The 18,372-nt window shown below is 39.3% G+C and overlaps 1 protein-coding gene across 1 annotated transcript in view; it reads right to left on the reverse strand.

Annotated features, from left to right (window-relative positions):
* Positions 1-18,372, reverse strand: part of DYNC2H1 (dynein cytoplasmic 2 heavy chain 1) — a 192,917-nt gene that overhangs the window by 38,364 nt on the left and 136,181 nt on the right. The window contains exon 83 of the mRNA XM_064441295.1: positions 8,624-8,740. Within this exon, the coding sequence (XP_064297365.1) occupies positions 8,624-8,740 (117 nt within the window). The remainder of the gene's footprint in view (positions 1-8,623; positions 8,741-18,372) is intronic.

The raw sequence follows: 18,372 nt of genomic DNA on the forward strand, positions 1-18,372 counted from the left end.
GCAACTTTATGAAAATTATTAGTTAGCCTTCATTTCACAAACACAACAAAAGATAAGGAAGAATACATGACAGCTTATGATCATATATTCAGCAAAAAATATTTTGAAGCAGTTGCTTCCAAAATTTTATTACGGGTGAGCCCTCTAACTTTCATGGAGGTACTAAAGGGCTTCCTTGAAATGAGGCAGAAAATGCATCCACCTTACATAAAACAGATAGCACTGATTCCTGTCTCTCCCCACTCATGACAGATAGCCATGTGGACACGATGAAACACTTATGCAGCCCCATCGCATCCTGATATTTTTGTGCTTCTCTGAAAACTATCAATGATGGGCCATGCCTGAGTTCTATTGGACAATGATTTCCAACTTATCCAGTTATGTGACAATGAAGTGTTTATACAGGTTCTGACCTACCCTCTGTCATGGCAGAAGGCTGTGCGGGAAGAGAACGGACACCAGGACACAGGCTGGTTGAATTACTCTGATGGCCCAGACCTGGCCAACAGGCTGTGGTGGGCCATCCTTCCGCAGTAAAGATTTTTCTTGTAAATTTGTGTGACACTGGTTGACAAGTTATTCAGTGATTGCTCCATTCTTTTAGTAAAAAGTCTTTTGCGCAAACTTATACTGATCATCTCAGTATTTGTTTTTTTTAAACTTAATGGCAGGTTCATGTGAGTTTAATTAATTTAATTAGTGTTAAGCTGCTCTTAAATCACACTGAAAGGCACTGCAGAAGCTGTTTTGGGACAGTATTCATTACAAGAGCGTTTTCCAATGGCAAGAATTAAAATTAATGTTTTCAAATGAAGCTAAAATAGATGAAAACATCAAGACATTCTGTATTAGTCCAGAACAGCTAAATAGAAAGAGGAAGTTTGCTTGTGTAACCTTCAACACAGGACTTCACTGATTTGAACCAGATTTTAAGTATCTACTTCACTTAAAGTAAAATTAAAAGAAAAATTCCAGAATCTGCATTCTGGCTGGACTAATAAACCGTGGATGAAAGAGAGGCAGTTTTCATTATTCTGTTGTTATGGATAGACAAAGAATAATAAACTCCCCGGCTACACAATTTCAGAATGTCTGAATAATTGATAGTAACATTTAACAGGGCTTTGCAAAGTGTATACCGAGAGGAGAAATGAATCCAGCAAATTTCCAGATATATTTCTGAAAAAGTGACAACAAAGAAGTCCTCAGTTCTGTAATAATATATAAGAATTATTTCCCATTCCAAAATGTCTAAAATGAAGAAGCTAAAATTTCCAATGTATATCTGCCATTTTTGCTGTTTGGCCACAAAGACTGTGACAGCTCTGAAAACCGAGCATAAAGGACTACTATTCACAGAATCACAAAACAGTTGAGGTTGGAAGGAATGTCTGGAGATTGTCCAGTCCAACCCTCTGCTCAAAGCTACAGCAGGTTGTCCAGAACGGTATCTGGTTTTCAGGTTTTCAGTATCTCTAAGGATGGAGACTCCACAGCCTCTCTGGGCAACCTGTTCCAGTGTTTGATCATCCTCTCAATGAAAAAAGTTTTGTCTTATATTTAAATGGGATTTCCTGTATTTCAGTTTGTGCCCATCACCCCTTGCCCTGTCACGGGACACCACTGAGAAGAGTCTGGCTCTGTCTCCTTTACTCCTTCCCATCCACTGATGCTGATAAGATACCCCTAAGCCTTCTCTTCCCTGGGCTGAACAGTCCTTGTTCTCTCATCCTCTCCTGGTATGACAGATGCTCTTGTCCCCTAACCACCTTAATGACCCTTGGAAATCCTTGAAAGTTCTTTCCAGGATTATTTTCTCAATCACCTTCCCAGGTGAAGCTAACTGCCCTATTGTTCTCTGGATCCTCCTTTCTGCCCTTCTTAAAGAAAGAAGTGACATTTACTTTCTTCTAGTCCTCAGGAATCTCCCCCAGTCACACAGATCTTTCAAAGATAACTGAGAGTGGTCTCACAATGGCAGCAACCAGCTCCCTCGCACTCATGGGTGCATCCCATGAGGACCTGTGGATTTGTTTATATTCAGTTTGTTTAAACACTCCCTAACCTGATCCTCTTCCACCAAGGGTAAGTATTCCTTGCTCTGTACTTTCCTACTGCTTTTGGGGACCTGTGATTGAAGGCCAGACTTACCAGTAAACAGAGGTAAAGAAGGCATTTGGTACTTCAGCCTTCTCCTTGTCCTTTATGGCCAAGTCCTCATTTCTGTTCATTAGTGGGCCTACACTTTTCCTAATCTTCATTGTTGCTGATGCAACTGTAAAAACTTTTCCTGTTGCTCTTGTGATCATTTAACAGCACCATACCTGCTGCTAAGTTACAGGCTGGAAAGTTGACTCCATCCTAGCCATACCTGGTTGTGGTGGGTTGACCTTGACTGGCTGCTAGGTGTCCACCAAGCCACTTTCTCACTCCCACCCCTCTTGTCAGTCAAGATAAAGGCAGTTTAAAGAAGAAAAAAAAAGTAAAATTAAAAAAAAAAAAAGCAAAGGCTGCATGTGGAAGCAAAGCAAAACCAAAGGAGATTTATTTTCTACTTCCTATCAGCTGGCAATGCCCAACCACTTCCTGAGAAGCAGGGCTTCAGTACACCTAATGGTTGCTTTGGAAGACAAGTGCCTTAATAACAAATGCTCCCTCTTCTTCTCCTTTCTCTTAGCTTTTATTACTGACCATGATGTCACATGGTATAGAATATTCCTTCAGTCGGTTTGAGTCAGCTGTCCCAGCTATGTGCCCTCCCAACCTCTTGCTCACCACCAGCCTTCTGGCTTTAGCCGGGGGTAGGAGGTTGGGAAGACAGCCTTGATACACAAGCATTGCTCAGTAATAGCCAAAACATTAGTTTCTTATCAACACGGTTCTAGCAACGAGTGCAAAGCATGGCACTATATCTGCAGCTTTGAGGAAAGTTAACTCCATCCCAGCCAGAGCCAGTACACCCATACTGCCCTTCACATCCCTCACCAGATTCAACTCTAGATATGCTCTGGCTTCCCTAACCCTATCCCTGCATGCTCAGTGTCTCTATATTCCATATTCCTCCCATGTCAGCTGTCCCTGCTTCCTTGTCTTCTACGCTTCTTTTTTTTCACATTGAGTTTTACCGGGAGCTCCTTGCTCATCCATGCAGGAGTCCTGCTGCCATTACTTGACTAGCTGCATTTTGAGATTAACCAATGAGGTCAAGAGGAGGTATTCCTTGAAAAGCAACCAGCTCTCAAGGACTGCTCTCCAGGACAGTGTCCCATGGGACTTTTCCAAGCAGATTCCTGAAGTCTAGGGTTCTCATCCTACTTTTTGCTTGTTTCCCTCCACTCATGATTCTGAGATCCACCATCACAGAGCCATTGCAACCAACGTTTCCCCTAACCTTCAAATCCTCAAGCAGTTCTTCCTTGTTGGCAAGTATGACGTCCCACAGAGTGTTTCCCCTTATCGGTTCCTACACCACCTGAGTCAGTGTTTTTGTCATCAGTGCACTACAGAAAGCTCCTCGATTGCTTGTGCCCTGATGAGCTGTCTTTCCAGAAGATATCCAAATTTCCAGGAGATTCTCCTTCCAGAAGATTCCAGAAGACCAGGCTCTGAGAATGTGTGAAAAAGATCTCATCTACTTCTTTCTGATCAGGTAGCCCATAGCAGGCACCCACCATAATGTTGCCCTCTGATCCTAATTCACAAACTCTCATTTGGCATGTTGTCCATCTCTGGGCAGAGCTCCATGCATTCCTACTGGTCTCTCACATAAAGGGCAGCTCCCTGCTCTCACCTTGCTGGCTTTTCATTCTGAGAGAACGTATAGCTATCCATGGCAGTGCTACAGATACGTGAGCCATCCCACCATGTCACTGTGATCCCTATGAGATCATAACTCTGCACCTGTGTGCAAACGTTTAAGTCCTCTTCTTTGTTCCCCATGCTGCACTCATTAGTGTACAGGCATTTCAGAGAGGCATTCCATCATGGTGACTTCCCAGAGAGGTGCAAGAGCCTTCCCCGTAATTCTGTCAGGTAGGCACTTCCTTTTTTATATGGACACACTTTAGAGGTGATTTTATTGATGATGTTTACAGACATACTTTGCTTACCAACCTGGTCAACTATTTCCTCACATAATTTTTGGTCATCGTCTCCCTACCCTATATTTCTATTTTAAAACTCTCCTTACCAAGTTGGTCATCCTGTTGGCCCCACTCAGTCAGGTGGATCCTTTCTCTTTCAAGCAGGCAAACATCAATCCTCAAGAAGTGTCCCATGCTCATAAAAAACAAAACCCTGTTGCTGACATCAGCTGTGCAAACAGTTGTAGGACCTGTCCTCTCCTCCTCATGTCCTTCACATTCACTGTAAGGATCAAGATGAAAACTTACCTAGACCCCCATACCTTTAACCACACCCCCACACCTATGTAGTCATGCTTCATATTTTCCAGGTTACCCCTGGCAGTATGATTGGGGCCTATATGGAAAAGCATCAAGGGGTAATAGTCTGAGGGCCAGAACAGCCTTGGCAGTCTTTCCATAATGTCCCACATCTAAGCCCCTGGCAAACAGCAAACTTCCATAGATGACAAGTCAGGTCAGAAAATGAGATCATCACAGCAAGGAGTTGCCAACTACTACTCCTTACCACTTCCTCCTCGTGCTTCTGTGTGGATCAGGTTTAGTTGGCTTGGGAGCTTCACTGGACAGAGCTCCCAGCCTCTTGTCAGCTATGAGGGCTCTGTATCTGTTCTATAAGTGCAAATCTTGAGGTGGAGCAGAAACCTTCCTCCTGGTGCCAGAAGTCACAAGTCTCCAGCCCTTGCCATCCTGTAAGTCTTCACTTCCTATCCCAACAGGCACTGACTCTGCCTGCACCTCCTTCAGGGAAGTTGGGGGCTTGGCTCTTCAAGCTATAGTGTCTCAGAAAACTTTGGCTGATCTATTTCTGATGCTGCAAAGTCTGCTGACCTCCTCTTTGGTGACTCAGACGCTCAACAAGCACACTTTTCCTGCAGGTTAGAAGACCACCTTCTGCTGCCCCAGCGTCAGTATGAGGCACCTGCAGCTCAAGATATGTAGAGCTGCATCCTCCTTCCAGACCTCTCTCTGAGTCAAAGTTCTCATCTTAGAAGGTCCATTGCTCCAACTGCAGCTGGGGACCATGCCCTGTGGCACATCACTACCATTGCTGAGATGGTGTATCCTTGACTGACCGAAGTTGCTCGTCCTCTGTAAGCTCTTCTGCACAAACCGCTGTGCCAACTGCTGCATGCATTTACTGCCTCTGGTAGCTACACTCAACACTACTGACTGAAAGATTACAATTTTCACTCATGAAAAAATATTATTTTACGCACTTCAGTGTGGTGTAATTCTTCAGTGGGCTCATCACTAAGAAGTTAAATAGTCCTTGTATAGATTTGTGTGATATTCACCAATATTAGGTAAAACTTTTATCACTGATATCTGAAATTCACTGACTATATAAATTCTATAGACATTTTTTCAATTTACCTGTGTTGTATACTCTAAAATATTTAGATTGCTTTTTGTAGGATGAAACACCAATGTTCCCTCCAATGAAACACCCAGTCAAATGTTGTCTATTATTATTTTGAGTTAATGCTTGATTTATATACTCAGCACTGGAAAAAAATAATTTTGAACACATAGTTAATCTTTGTCTACATAATAACAAGCTTCTGAGCCTTTTTTTACTTCTGGAATAAAAAAGTAGCTTAATTTAAAAACAGCTTTGAATTTATAAAGACATCAGCTTCGTTTAATTCAGATCTATACTGGGCACTTCCTGAGTTTCAGTAGTTTGAAACAGATATTCAACCATTATTTCCAACTACTTTTAGTGATAAGTATACTTGACAGGTAGAAGACTAATATTTGCTTCTTGTAAATAAAATGGAAGCTACTGTCAGCATCTATCCCATCTGCCTCTGCTTTACTACTATTTGTATCCAACAGATAAAAGAAAGAAGATAATAATAATAGTAGTATCAGCAACAACAACTGTCACCACCTCATGAAGTTCAACAAGGCCAAGTGTCAGGTTCTGCACCTGGGTCAGGGCAATTCCCAATACCAGTACAGACTGGGGGATGAATTGATTGAAAGCAGCCCTGCAGAGAACTTGGGGATACTGGTGCATGAAAAATTGGACATGACCCAGCAATGTGTGCTTGCAGCCCAGAAAGCCTATCATATTCTGGGCTGCATCAAAAAAGAATCATGGCCAGCAGGTTAAGGGAGGGGATTCTGCCCCTCTCTTCCACTGTAGACCCCATCTGTAGTACAGTATCTCAGATGGTCCAGAGGAGGGCCACAAAAATGATCAGAGGCATGGAACAGCTCTCCTATGAAAAAAAGACTGGAGAGTTGGGGTTGTTCATTCTCGAGAAGAGAAGGCTCTGGGGAGACCTTATTGTGGCCCCATAATACTTAAAGAAGGCTTATAAGAAAGATGGAGAAAGACTTTATACCTGGGCCTGTAGTGACAAGACAAGGGGCAACAGTTTTAAACTGAAAGGGTAGATTTATACTGAATATAAGGAAGAGTTTTTTTACAATGAGAGTGGTGAGACACTGGGCAGATTGTCCAGAGAAGCTGTGGATGCCCCAACCCTGGAAGACTTCAAGGTCAGGTTGGACAGGGCTTTGAGCAAACTGGTCTAGTGAAGGACGGCCCTGCCTATGGCAGGGGGATTGGACTGGATGATCTTTAAAGGTCCCTTCCAACCTGAACCATTTTATGACTCTATGATTTTACAATAAAGAGTATGCAGTTAAACGTAAATGCTTCCAAAACCGAGAGGACTTTATAGACTTCAAGAATAGATAGTTTTTGTGATTTTACTTCTTCATAATTGGGAAATCATTTTAGCTCCTATTATGTGCCCATTGATGCATAAATAAAATAATGTATGGTTGTTAACTTAAGCAGATATTTAAACTTTCTTCTTTATTCCAATTCCCAGGTCTTTATTTAAAACTTCTGAAAACAAACATCATGCCTTCATTGAGCTATCAATAAAGAATTAGAATAAAGAACTGTATGCAGTTGTGCTGGTTTTGGCTGAGAAGGTGTTAATTCTCTTCACTGTGGTGCCTGTGGTGGGCAGGGACCTTTCCAGCTTCCTGCGCTCTGCTGCATCGGTGGGAGGCTGGGAGGGGCGGGGCCATGGCGGGGGCAGCTGACCCCCACTGGCCAATGGCAGGTTCATTCCAGACCATGTGACACCGTGACCAGTACATTAAGTGGGGGCAGGTTGTGGCTCGGGAGCGGCGCGGCGTCGGGTCAGCAGGCGGTGAGCGGCTGCGTCGTGTGCGGTTTGTTTCGGTGGTTCATCCCCCTCTCCCCCTCCCCCAGGTTTCACGCCTTTCGTTGTTTTCCCTTCCATTGCATTTTTGTTGTGGGTTGTTTTTTTTTTTAAATTTTAATTATTAAACTGTTCTTATCTCAACCCACGAGCATTACCCTTCTGATTCTCTCCTCCATCCTGCTGGTGGGGGAGTGAGTGAGCGACTGTGTGGGGCTGAGTTGCCAGCTAAACCATGACAGCAATGTATGTTGAATTTTTAAAGATCCCTATACTTTTTCAAAGGTTAAAGCAAGTACTGATTGAACAGACTATGAAAACTGATTTTGACAAAAGGCATTATTATTTAAGTTTTTTGAAACTTACTTAAGCAAAAGTCCCTCAAAAAACCCTATACGAGGTGCGAGGCCATCCTATTCTAAAGGAGGTGTTCAAAAGGTAAATAAATTAATCTGCTAACAGCATAAAAATGTTAGAAAAATCAAAGAAAGTTCAAGATAATATAGTAGTCTTTTTTTTTTAAGATATTATGAGCAGTAAAACTGTAGGTCAACAACAGATGCACATGGTGACTCTACAAATACTGGAGAGGAGAGAACATGGAAATATTGCGTAATTCATTTTCCCCCATTTAAGCAGAAAAAAAAAAGATGAGGCCTGTGTCAGGTCCAGCTTCCCCTGTCAAAAAGCCCTCAGGTTGATCACCTCCCCCTGAGTGACTGAGACCATCAGGGACCATAGCCACCATCAGTGACTATGTGGCTTCAGCTTCATGCTACTGTACACCCACAGCTAATTTATGACATAAGTTTTAAAGAATAAGTGCTTTGAATTTGCAGCACTAATGAAATGATAAAACCATTAGCCATGTGTGCTATTAATGAGAATTCACATAATGCAGTTTTGTTTTACTGTTTAAAACTGGACTCATTTATCACTCTTCCAAACACTACAATCAAAATCTCTAATTTTTTGAATGTATCTTTAGACATATATGCAACATTCTCACCTGAGCTCTTGCAAGGAAGGTTTGCAGGCCCAAAGGTATATTTAACTCTAGTCAGCAAGATATAACAGAAGGTGTACATTGAAATATACTGCTATTCCACATAAAGGCTTTATATCTAATTACATACAGATAGCATTGTACTTCCCACCTCAAATTCATTAAATTTCCTTTTTCACTTCCTTGGTTTCAATATTCAAGATAATTCATTAGACCTTACTTTTAATGTAGTTAACGGGGGGAAAAAAGCTGTCTCTTCAAATTAGCTACTTTCCTACCTGATTAAGTTTCTTCCATAGGTTGAGAACAGGAGAAAGTTCAGTAGACCATATTTCTCTGTCAAATTTGCAGCCAGCAGTTACTGACCTGCTCAGGAGCCGAAGCTGTGAAATGACCTGAGTGATGAGAACACAAATGCAAATCTTGAAGAAGGATAAACAAACTTCTTACAGTCCAAAAATGTGATACAATAGCAAATACCAATTTACCTATTTTTTGCATATTTAATTCCTAATCATGATCTATTCAAAACACAAACAACACCTATATCCAAACATATAACATACTTAAGCCTCATTCATATTAAGCCGAAAACAGAAAAAAAATCCATATTTTTCTTATCACAGTCACTGTCTTTGTTCCAAGTATAATTTAAAAACTAATGAGGTGTATAATTAATTAAAAAGCCTCTTTTCCACAAAATCTACAGACAAAACTCAAGCTCTGCCTTTAACTAGGCTCCATCTGTAATTAAAGAAAAAGAAATAAAAAACCAGAATAAGTTACATAATACATATAGTACCTATCAGGCATCAAAATGCCAAAACAATTATAATCAATTAATTCTGATCTCCCACAGACCTCTTACTTAGATATCTGTGCTACCTCAAATTATTTAAATGCATATGTCTTAGTTTAAAGAAAGAAAGAAAGCAATTATAAGAATAACAGCAAAACTTTCCGAAAGAAGGGGAGCTCCCAGTTCATCAGGTCCTACTGCCTTTCATTGTTAGCAACCTGGTAACTCCACACATAAACTTCTTCAAATATATTGCAGTCTGTCCCTTAAACTGCATATAAACCCCCTGGTATTTGTAGGTATTTTAGCTAAATTTTAGTTATTTTTCACAGTGCATTTTTTCCAAGACATGTTAGAGAACAACTTACTAATTCTCTTCTTTTTTGCTTGACTTCAAAAAATTGAACTTGATAATAAAAATTTTATTAATCATTCAGAAGGACTGGGCTATGTAACTGTGAGACAGAATGAGGCAGGAAGTCAAGTTGCTTCTTCTGGGTTTTGACTTATTTTCTATTCTTGAAAGATATACAATGATGTAGGGTTTTCTTTTGTTTTTAATTTTCTTTCACTGAAGCAAAGAGTGGCTTCTTATTTATCAGCTTTGTTAGGGACTATGAAGCACTAAAAGATGATAGTGCACTGGACCATTATTTTAACTTTTGTAACACTTACTATAATTTTATTCTTATATTGTATTACAAGACATAAACCAAAAGATAAATACATATTAAGTATAAATATATAAAATCTCTCTATAACATAAACCTATATTTAGAAAAAAGTTTAAAAATAGTTTTAATTAAGCTAAAATACTACTCTTTTTCATTAAAAGCTCACTTCTTAATATGTCAATTCTGAAAAAAATCTTTTTCAGTTCACTCAGAAATGACAATATAATCTGTTTTCCTGGAGAATTATGCATACTCTGTGATTCCAGACCTCAGAAATTATGAAAATAGTTTTTTTATTTCTCTATTTAGGGAATTAAAGTGAAATTAATTCCACATCCTAAAAACCACTCTTAGTTGATAAAGGTCATAGTCTATTATAATGAAGTACTTTAGACATGATCCTGTAACTTGGTTTGCCAAGAGGAGCTACATGCATACCTAGTGACTATCTGGAGGAAGTTCTTTACTGTACTAAACCCTTACTTTTGTCTAAGTCTGAAGTAAACTGCCAGAAAGTAAGGCAAGGAGAAGTTGTAGTCAAGGCAAAGGAGTAGCTGGAGTGAGCAGAGCTTTGCTGAGGAACAGGTTAAAAGCAAGCTGAGAGCTTACAGGCAGAGACAAGAGGAGAGAAAAACATGGGTGGTGCATTAGTAGGTGTGTGCTACAGACTCCTTGATCAAGAAAGTAGATGAAGTCTTCTAACAGCTTGAAGGAGCCCAACAATCATAGGCCTTCATACCCACTGGAGACTTCAACCAACCCAGTATCTGCCATGAGGGTGATATGACAGGGTTCAAGGAATGCAGGAGATTTCTGGAATTTCTTGAAGACAATTTCTTTATAGAGGCAATCAATAAGCTAACCAGGAGAGATGCAAAGAAATAAAACATTTCTATCAAATATATTGTACTGGTGGTTCAGTATGCAGTACTGCATATAAACTTGTATATTTGTACTATAAAGCTGCAGGAAGCTTATATGATTGCTTTGTGAATATGGGGAATTGGAAATATTAAGTATTGTATTCCTTTTTTTAGGTGACTTCATAGGTATAAACACTTTAATCCATATAGCTGAAATGAATTTAAGAAGTAGTGTCTACAAGATCAAGTAATTAAAGTATTTTCTAACTCTAGTGTATAGGACTAGCTGTCTATTTTTAATTATCTAATTATAGACTTTGTCTATGTAATTTAAATCGGAAATACACTATCTATCCATTATTTCAGCCTTTGTTCTTCAGTGCAATTATATCTGTTTCTACTTTGGTTATTTTATAAAAGTAGCCCAAAAATATGGGATGTGATTATCAAAAGCTAAGCACTTTAATGAAACATATTGAATCAAAAGAAATTAAATTTTAACTTTCTGTATTCTAGAGTACTGTATCATATTGTAATCTTTATCAAACGTTCATAGAAATTCTTTAACTCTTTCCAGTTCATCCCATTTCTTCTCTCATGTATAACAGGTATGACAGTAGCAAAAGTCACTACTAGTTCCCGTGACAGCACACTGTTTTCAATTGACAGTAATTTAAAAAAAATTAATGGGTTGGGCTGAAACTTTGTGTACTGGTGGCTCTTTCAGCCTGAATACTTTTTGAAAACTTTAGCCTAGAACATTCATTCACCTTCAAGAAACAGAGGAAAATGCATTTTAGTCATGTCAAAATACTCAGGCTGACCTCATCTTTGAACTGCTTCAGCATCCAAAACTTTTGCTAAAGAACTACTAATTTGAAGGACTTTTTTGTGTGTGTGTCACTTTTTACATCCATGAAATCTGTCCAAATTTAGCAAAGAATTAGAGATTGTAAAATAATAACTCATATTACTCCTTAAGTTCGATGACAAGTTAATTTTAGAATTTGAATGGTATTTTATTCTCACAAATCACAGTGAAGTTTCTTACAGTGCTGACCAGACTATGCTACTTCAAAACAGCTGAAGCCTGAGAAAAGGTTTACTCAGTACACCCTCATCAGTCTCTTTCTGAATGTTATACAAATGAAAAGGGAAATTGATTTTTGTATAGGATCATAGAATAATTCCGGTTGGAAAGGACCTCAGGAGGTCTCTAGTCTAACCTCCTGCTAGAAGCAGAGTGATAGCTAAGATCAGACCAGGTTGCTTAGGGCTTTATCTGGCCTGGTCTTGAAAAATCCCAACTATAGAGCCTGCAAAACCTCTCTGCATGTCCTGTTTCACTGCTTTACTGTCCTAATGATGAAAAAGTGTCCCCTACTATCCAGCCTGAACCTTTTTTTGTTTCAGCTTATGTCCTATAGAAACAGAGAGTCAAATGCACAGACTGGGACAAAGAATGTGTTAAGATTGGGAATGACCTGAATAAAACCAGAAGTGGGATGTATTTCCCTACTAGAATTACCATGGGTATCACAAAAGTGTCCCAGGTTATATGGTACGTTTGCAGTTGCTCCACAAAACTGTTTTGATCTCCAGGCAAGAGAAACAAGTTTGGAGTTGCAAAGTAAACTGGATTTAAAAAGAAAGAGGAGTATCAGGACTACATTCTACATGAAAGATAAAAATGGCTCTGTAAGGCAGCAGGACAGGAATGAGAACACAGATTGGATGAGTATCTAGGAGGAGACCTTGATTCATCTGACAAAGCAAATATGATTATGCATCTGTATTTAAGGAGATAAAATAACTTTGGGGTTGAGAGAGGGCACTGTACATAGTCACTTAAATTAAAAACAGACGAGCACAAATTCATCCCACCTACCTTTAGGCGCTTACTTAAATTACAAAGATTACCACCTTAGCCTCTCTACGACATCAATAGACAGATCTTAAGTGGACTAAATTGTTATTCAGAAGTCTCTCCTATTGAGTACAATGGAAAACTAAGTTCCTTACATAGGTACCTCAGATAGATGGGTCTACATTGTGGAAATTAGAATGAGAATTTTCATTTCCTGGAAACCTAACTTAAAAAGTCAAGAAGAATTCAGCTCCTCTCACTACATTATATATATATCTTACCATCAGGTTAACTTATAATCAGCTTCAGAAACTTATTGTAGGATGAGGTTAATCATGCCTTAAACACAATGCTTCTATGACCACAGAGACTAAAAGTGACTATCACAGACACAGACATCTAGGTCCTTTGCACTCTAGTTTGGAAAGGTACGGAGCAGTTTTTTATATACTTATAATACTAAGGAAACTGAAAATCTAATCACATTTGTATAAAAAAGGGTACTCAAGAGTACTTTTAAGATACCTGAACTTTGAATGTTCACCTGTTACCTCAACATAGTCTTTTAATATACTGTTCACTAAAAGCTGTTATATGTTCTGCTATTCCAGTCCAAATACACATCTAAATAGTTTGCAAAAATGACAAGAGTACAAAATCTACCATAAAGCAGGAAAACAGTACCATCACTGAAAATATGAGAAGGATGGAAAGCAAGGTAATCAAAATATAAAAGCAATGACCAATAATGGTCCCTTTAAAGAGGGGTGAGAAGACTACTCAGACCTTGTAGAATTCAGCCTTTGTAGAAGCTGCCTGTTTTAAGTAAGATAAACTAATAAAACTGGTACTTACATAAAATTCAATAGAGTAATTTATTTGTGAATAGTGCATCTAATGACTATGAACAGCATACAGAAACTGCTACTGAATATTTCTTCCATTCTTAGTGGAAAATTCATACATTATGGGTTCTTTGCATTGTCAGCACAGGAAAATATAAGTTGTATATATTAATAAAGGTGAGGTAGTCAAACTTAAAATGTCAATATTTATGGGCGTAGTTATTAAACTAATTGAGCATCTCATCTTTTTCATGTAATGCATACTTTATGGGTTTTTGTGGATATATGCTATTATGATATTGACCAACACATTACAGTAAAAAACCCACACATTTAGAGAAATTAAGAGGGAAAATGAACAGAACGGAAAGCAATAAAGATAATGAATGAGCCAATGTGGCTTCACATGGAACTACTAGAAAGTCATGTTAGACCTGAAAATTAAAATAAAAATTCATGGAAAAATTAAAATAAGGAAACGTGAATATTTTCACTTTTCCTTTTTTGGAACTTTGTTAAAAGCAGATTTCTATGAACACAAAATCCATTTCTGCTCTTTACTCATGCACAAGATGAGGAAAAAGTCTTGCCTTCTGTAATTCACAGGTATTGCAAAAACTGCTACTTCTCAAATACATAACAAACACAGGCTTATAAAGACTTGTATTTATTCATTAAAAAATCTATCCTACAAATTATAGAATCATTTCAGTTGGAAAAGACCTCTAGTATCATCAAGTCCAAATGTCAAACCAATACTACCATGTCTCCTAAACCATGCACTGAAGTGCCACATCTACACATTTTTTTGAACACCTCCAGGGATGATGACTCCACCGCCTCCCTGGGCAGCCTGTTCCAATGCCTAACTGCTCTCACAGTGAAGAAATTTTTCCTAATATCCAGTCTAAACCTCCCCTGATGCAGCTTGAAGCCATTTCCTTTCATCCTCTCATTACTTACTTGGAAGAAGAGACCAACACCCACCTCACTACCACCTCTTTCAGGTAGCTGTAGAGAGCAAGAAGGTCTCCCCTCAGCCTCCTCTTCTCCAGGCTAAACAACCCCAGCTCCCTCAGCCACTCCTCATAAGATCTGATCTCCAGACCCTTCACCACCTTCATTGCCCTTCTCTGGACACGCTCCAGCAGCTCAATGTCCTTCTTGTAGGGAGGGGCCTAAAACTGAACACAGTACTCGAAGTGCCAGGTACAGGGGCACGATCACTTCCCTGGTCCAGCTGGCCACACTGTTCCTGATACAAGCTAGGATGCCGTTGGCCTTCTTGGCCACCTGAGCACGATGCTGGCTCATGTTCAGGCAGCTGTCAACCAACACCCCCAGATCCTCTTCCTCCAGGCAGCTCTCCAGCCACTCCTCCCCAAGCCTGTAGCGTGGCATGGGGTTGTCGTGACAAAAGTGCAGCACCTGGCACTTGGCCTTGTTAAACCTCATAGAGTTGGCCTCAGCCCATCAATCCAGCCTGTCCAGGTCCCTCTGTAGAGCCTTCCTGCCCTCAAGCAGATCAACACACCCACCCGACTCGGTGTTGTCTGCAAGCCTACTGAGGGTGCACTCGATCCCCCCATCCAGATTATTGATAATGACATTAAAGACTGGCCCCAAATATGAGCCCTGGGGAACACCGCTCGTGGCTGGCCACCAACTGGATTTAGCTCCATTCACCACAGCTCTTTGGGCTCAGCCGTCCAGCCAGTTTTTTACCCAGCCAAGAGTACACCCATCCAAGCCATGAGCCACCAGCTTCTCTAGGAGGATGCTGTGGGAGACAGCGTGAAGGCTTTGCTGAAGTCCTGGTGTACAACATCCACAGCCTTTTCTTCATACACTAGGTGGGTCACCCTGTCACAGAAAGAGATCAGGTTGGTCAGGCAGGACCTGCCTTTCATGAAGCCATGCTGGCTGGGCCTTGTAACCTGGTTGTCCTGCATTTGCCCGGTGAACACACTAAAGGTGAACTACTCCATAATCTTCCCTGGTACCAAGTTCAGGCTGACAGGCCTATAGTTCCCCAGATCCTCCTTCAGGCCCTTGTAGATGGGCATCACATCTCCAGTCATCAATGCTGGAGTTGTTATACCACAAAATAAATTTTACATACAGTATTACAATTTGAAAAAGAGGAAAGTAATAAAGCCAAAAATATATTGTGAAATTCTGTCACTGAATTAAAAAAAAAAAACCAACCTAGGATCAATCATTTCTGAACTAAATATAATTACTGTTCTAAGAATACAAAACAGAAAAAATTTACTAGTCAGATAACCGCTGTGTTTTTCAAGACTATGGAACAGATAAAAGGATTTTTATTTTTGCACAAAAACCTGAAAAACTCCGCTCAGTAAATCTATAGGCAATGTCAAAGCAGATACTCTACTGCCATCTACCAGTTTTAAAAGGATGCAAGTTTAGCACAGAAACCACTTCTGTGTTGAATTTCTCCAAATGAAACAATACATCCCTTTACAGAGCTGTTCAAAAACATACTTCTGTTTTTATAAGACTTTACAGCTCAAATTAAAACATGAAGTTATAACATAGTCACTTTGGTAAATATTAGGAAAGTAGTAACTCGGTGCAATGCAATTGTGTCTTCATTGTGTTAAAAGAGGGAACAGGTTTCAGTCTGATATGCCTTCTCCCTGTGTCCCTTACCCTCTCTGCAAGAATAGGGTCCATGGAGGTTGTTAGGACAAGGGTGCTTTAATGGCATTCATAAACATATCGTTCATAAACAAATCATTCATACTGCATGTGGATGAGTAAGAAACAGTGTAGGTCTATACTTGTTTTTTTGTTGTTCCCTCAAGGTCACCTCAAAGCTGCAAATTCACTCACACTGGACTCGTTACAGAGATAAATGCCTTCTTAATCAAAACACAGAACAAATGAGGGAAGACATTGGCACCACCTAAATCTTCTTTTATACAGAAGAGGATCATATGCCTTTGATGCCAGGAAGGTCCTCTGTAGAGCAGTGTTTCAGTGGAGGAGGAAAGAAAATCAGCAGGATGCTGCAGATGGACAGCTGAGCCCACTACTGACCCAGCCAGTGCTCCAGTTGCAGCTTCTCCTAAAGAGTAACTAAGAGCTTTACTTTATAGAGGCGCCCAGGACACATACTACCTGGAGAACACAATGATAACAGGAAGACCATAAGAGGTGGTTGACCTTAGCTAATTACACACCCTGACAAAATTTAAGAAAACTGGAAAACGGTAACCTAGAAACATAAAATATGCAGAGCACCAATACATTCTCATATACATAGCACCAATCCTATGGCAACTAATAAGGCTACTTAGAGTACTGCATTGATACCCTGCAACGGTAAAGGGCTGTGTTTTTCATTAGAGCACAGTACTGTGGCTTCCACTCCCTCATATGGCACAGAACCTTTCTTTTATTCAGCACCATGGGTATATACAAAATACTTCCCATATTTTAAAAATTCTTGTTAAGTACTCAAATTGCTCAACACAGAGTGATAATAAATACAGTTTGGCATTACTCATTAATTTCTGCTAGAGCCTATTAGTCATGTATTTGTGATGTGGGATGCATTTAATAAATGTCAGCAATTATATGCTCTGCACAGCTGACACAAGGGTTATATAAATGCTAAATTATTTTAAGAAAATAGATTTATGTTCATCCTGAAATCTATAGCAGAAACATAACAAGTTCAAGAATAATTTAAATTGCATGCTTTTTCAATAATTATACCCATATTACTCTATGTGGCATGATTAGAATTATGGGGGAGCAGTAGATACAAAATTAGGTACCAGTACTCAGAGCCCTGTTAATGAGCTAAATTTTGAAAAAGAAAATTTAGTCTGCTGATGAACACACAAGAAGCTACAGCTATCATTGTATTACATTTGCACCTTGAAAAATAACCACACACCACACCCCTGCTATTCTGTATATAGTAGAAACACCGCAGTCAGATGTATGACTGTAAAATCAGCTGAACACACTTACCCTAACTTTACTTTAGCTGACTTGGGTAATAACAGCAGTAGAGACTTGGTGTATAATCTCAAACATGATCCAGCAATCGAAGAGTTTCAGATGTCCTTGTACACCCACCCTCCCCTCCACATGCTGTCTCTGTTGCTGTTGTTAACAAGGTAAAAACGAGCACTGGAACTGTACTACAACCACATATCTGACTACAGTTTTAGGAAGACAGAGGGCAGTTTTAATCTAAGTAAACAAGATATGCAAGGAATGGTGGGAAGAGGTACAGAATCAGGCAATGACTTGCTGAAAATAAGAGCAGGTCAGCAACAAAATTGAGACAAAGAACCCAAGGATAAAATACTATTACTGAATTCAATGAAACCATTCCAATTATATTTAATGAGGCAAGATTCACTTCATGTTTCCCGACCCTGGTTCATACCTAGCTTGCCTTACTAGATTGCCCTACACCATTTTCCATTATTAGTTCACTATTCATTTTAACTCAGCCAGTATTCATCACAAAATAAAAAAATAACTATAAATAAGACAATTGTTTTTTTCTACAAAATTTCTAAGCACAGACAGAATAGCAACAGTAATTATTTTAAATGAGTACTATATTTAGCAGGTATCCTAACTTATAGTCAGTTATTCCTTTTGACTTCTAATGGATTTCATTAAGGAAATTGTTTCTCTTTGAGCAATCACATCTATAAAAAGAACATATTCAGTGTGAGGTTTCTGTGCTAGTATAATTTATGTGGAGTATACAGTTAGACAATGTGCTTTTTGCCTGATTTTGTAAACTTGGCTATGTTCAGATATCATTATTTACTCAAGTCATCTGGACGTAACGTGTGAATATTATTTCTGTATGTTAAGTTTCTGCTAGAATGATATCTTAAGTTTTCAAATGATTCAGCCACCATTCATGACAAGTATGAAATTTCATTGTATGAATACATGAAACTATGAAATACAAACAC

This window comes from Phalacrocorax carbo, chromosome 1 (genome assembly GCF_963921805.1).
Source record: "Phalacrocorax carbo chromosome 1, bPhaCar2.1, whole genome shotgun sequence".
NCBI classification, from domain to species: Eukaryota; Metazoa; Chordata; class Aves; order Suliformes; family Phalacrocoracidae; genus Phalacrocorax; species Phalacrocorax carbo.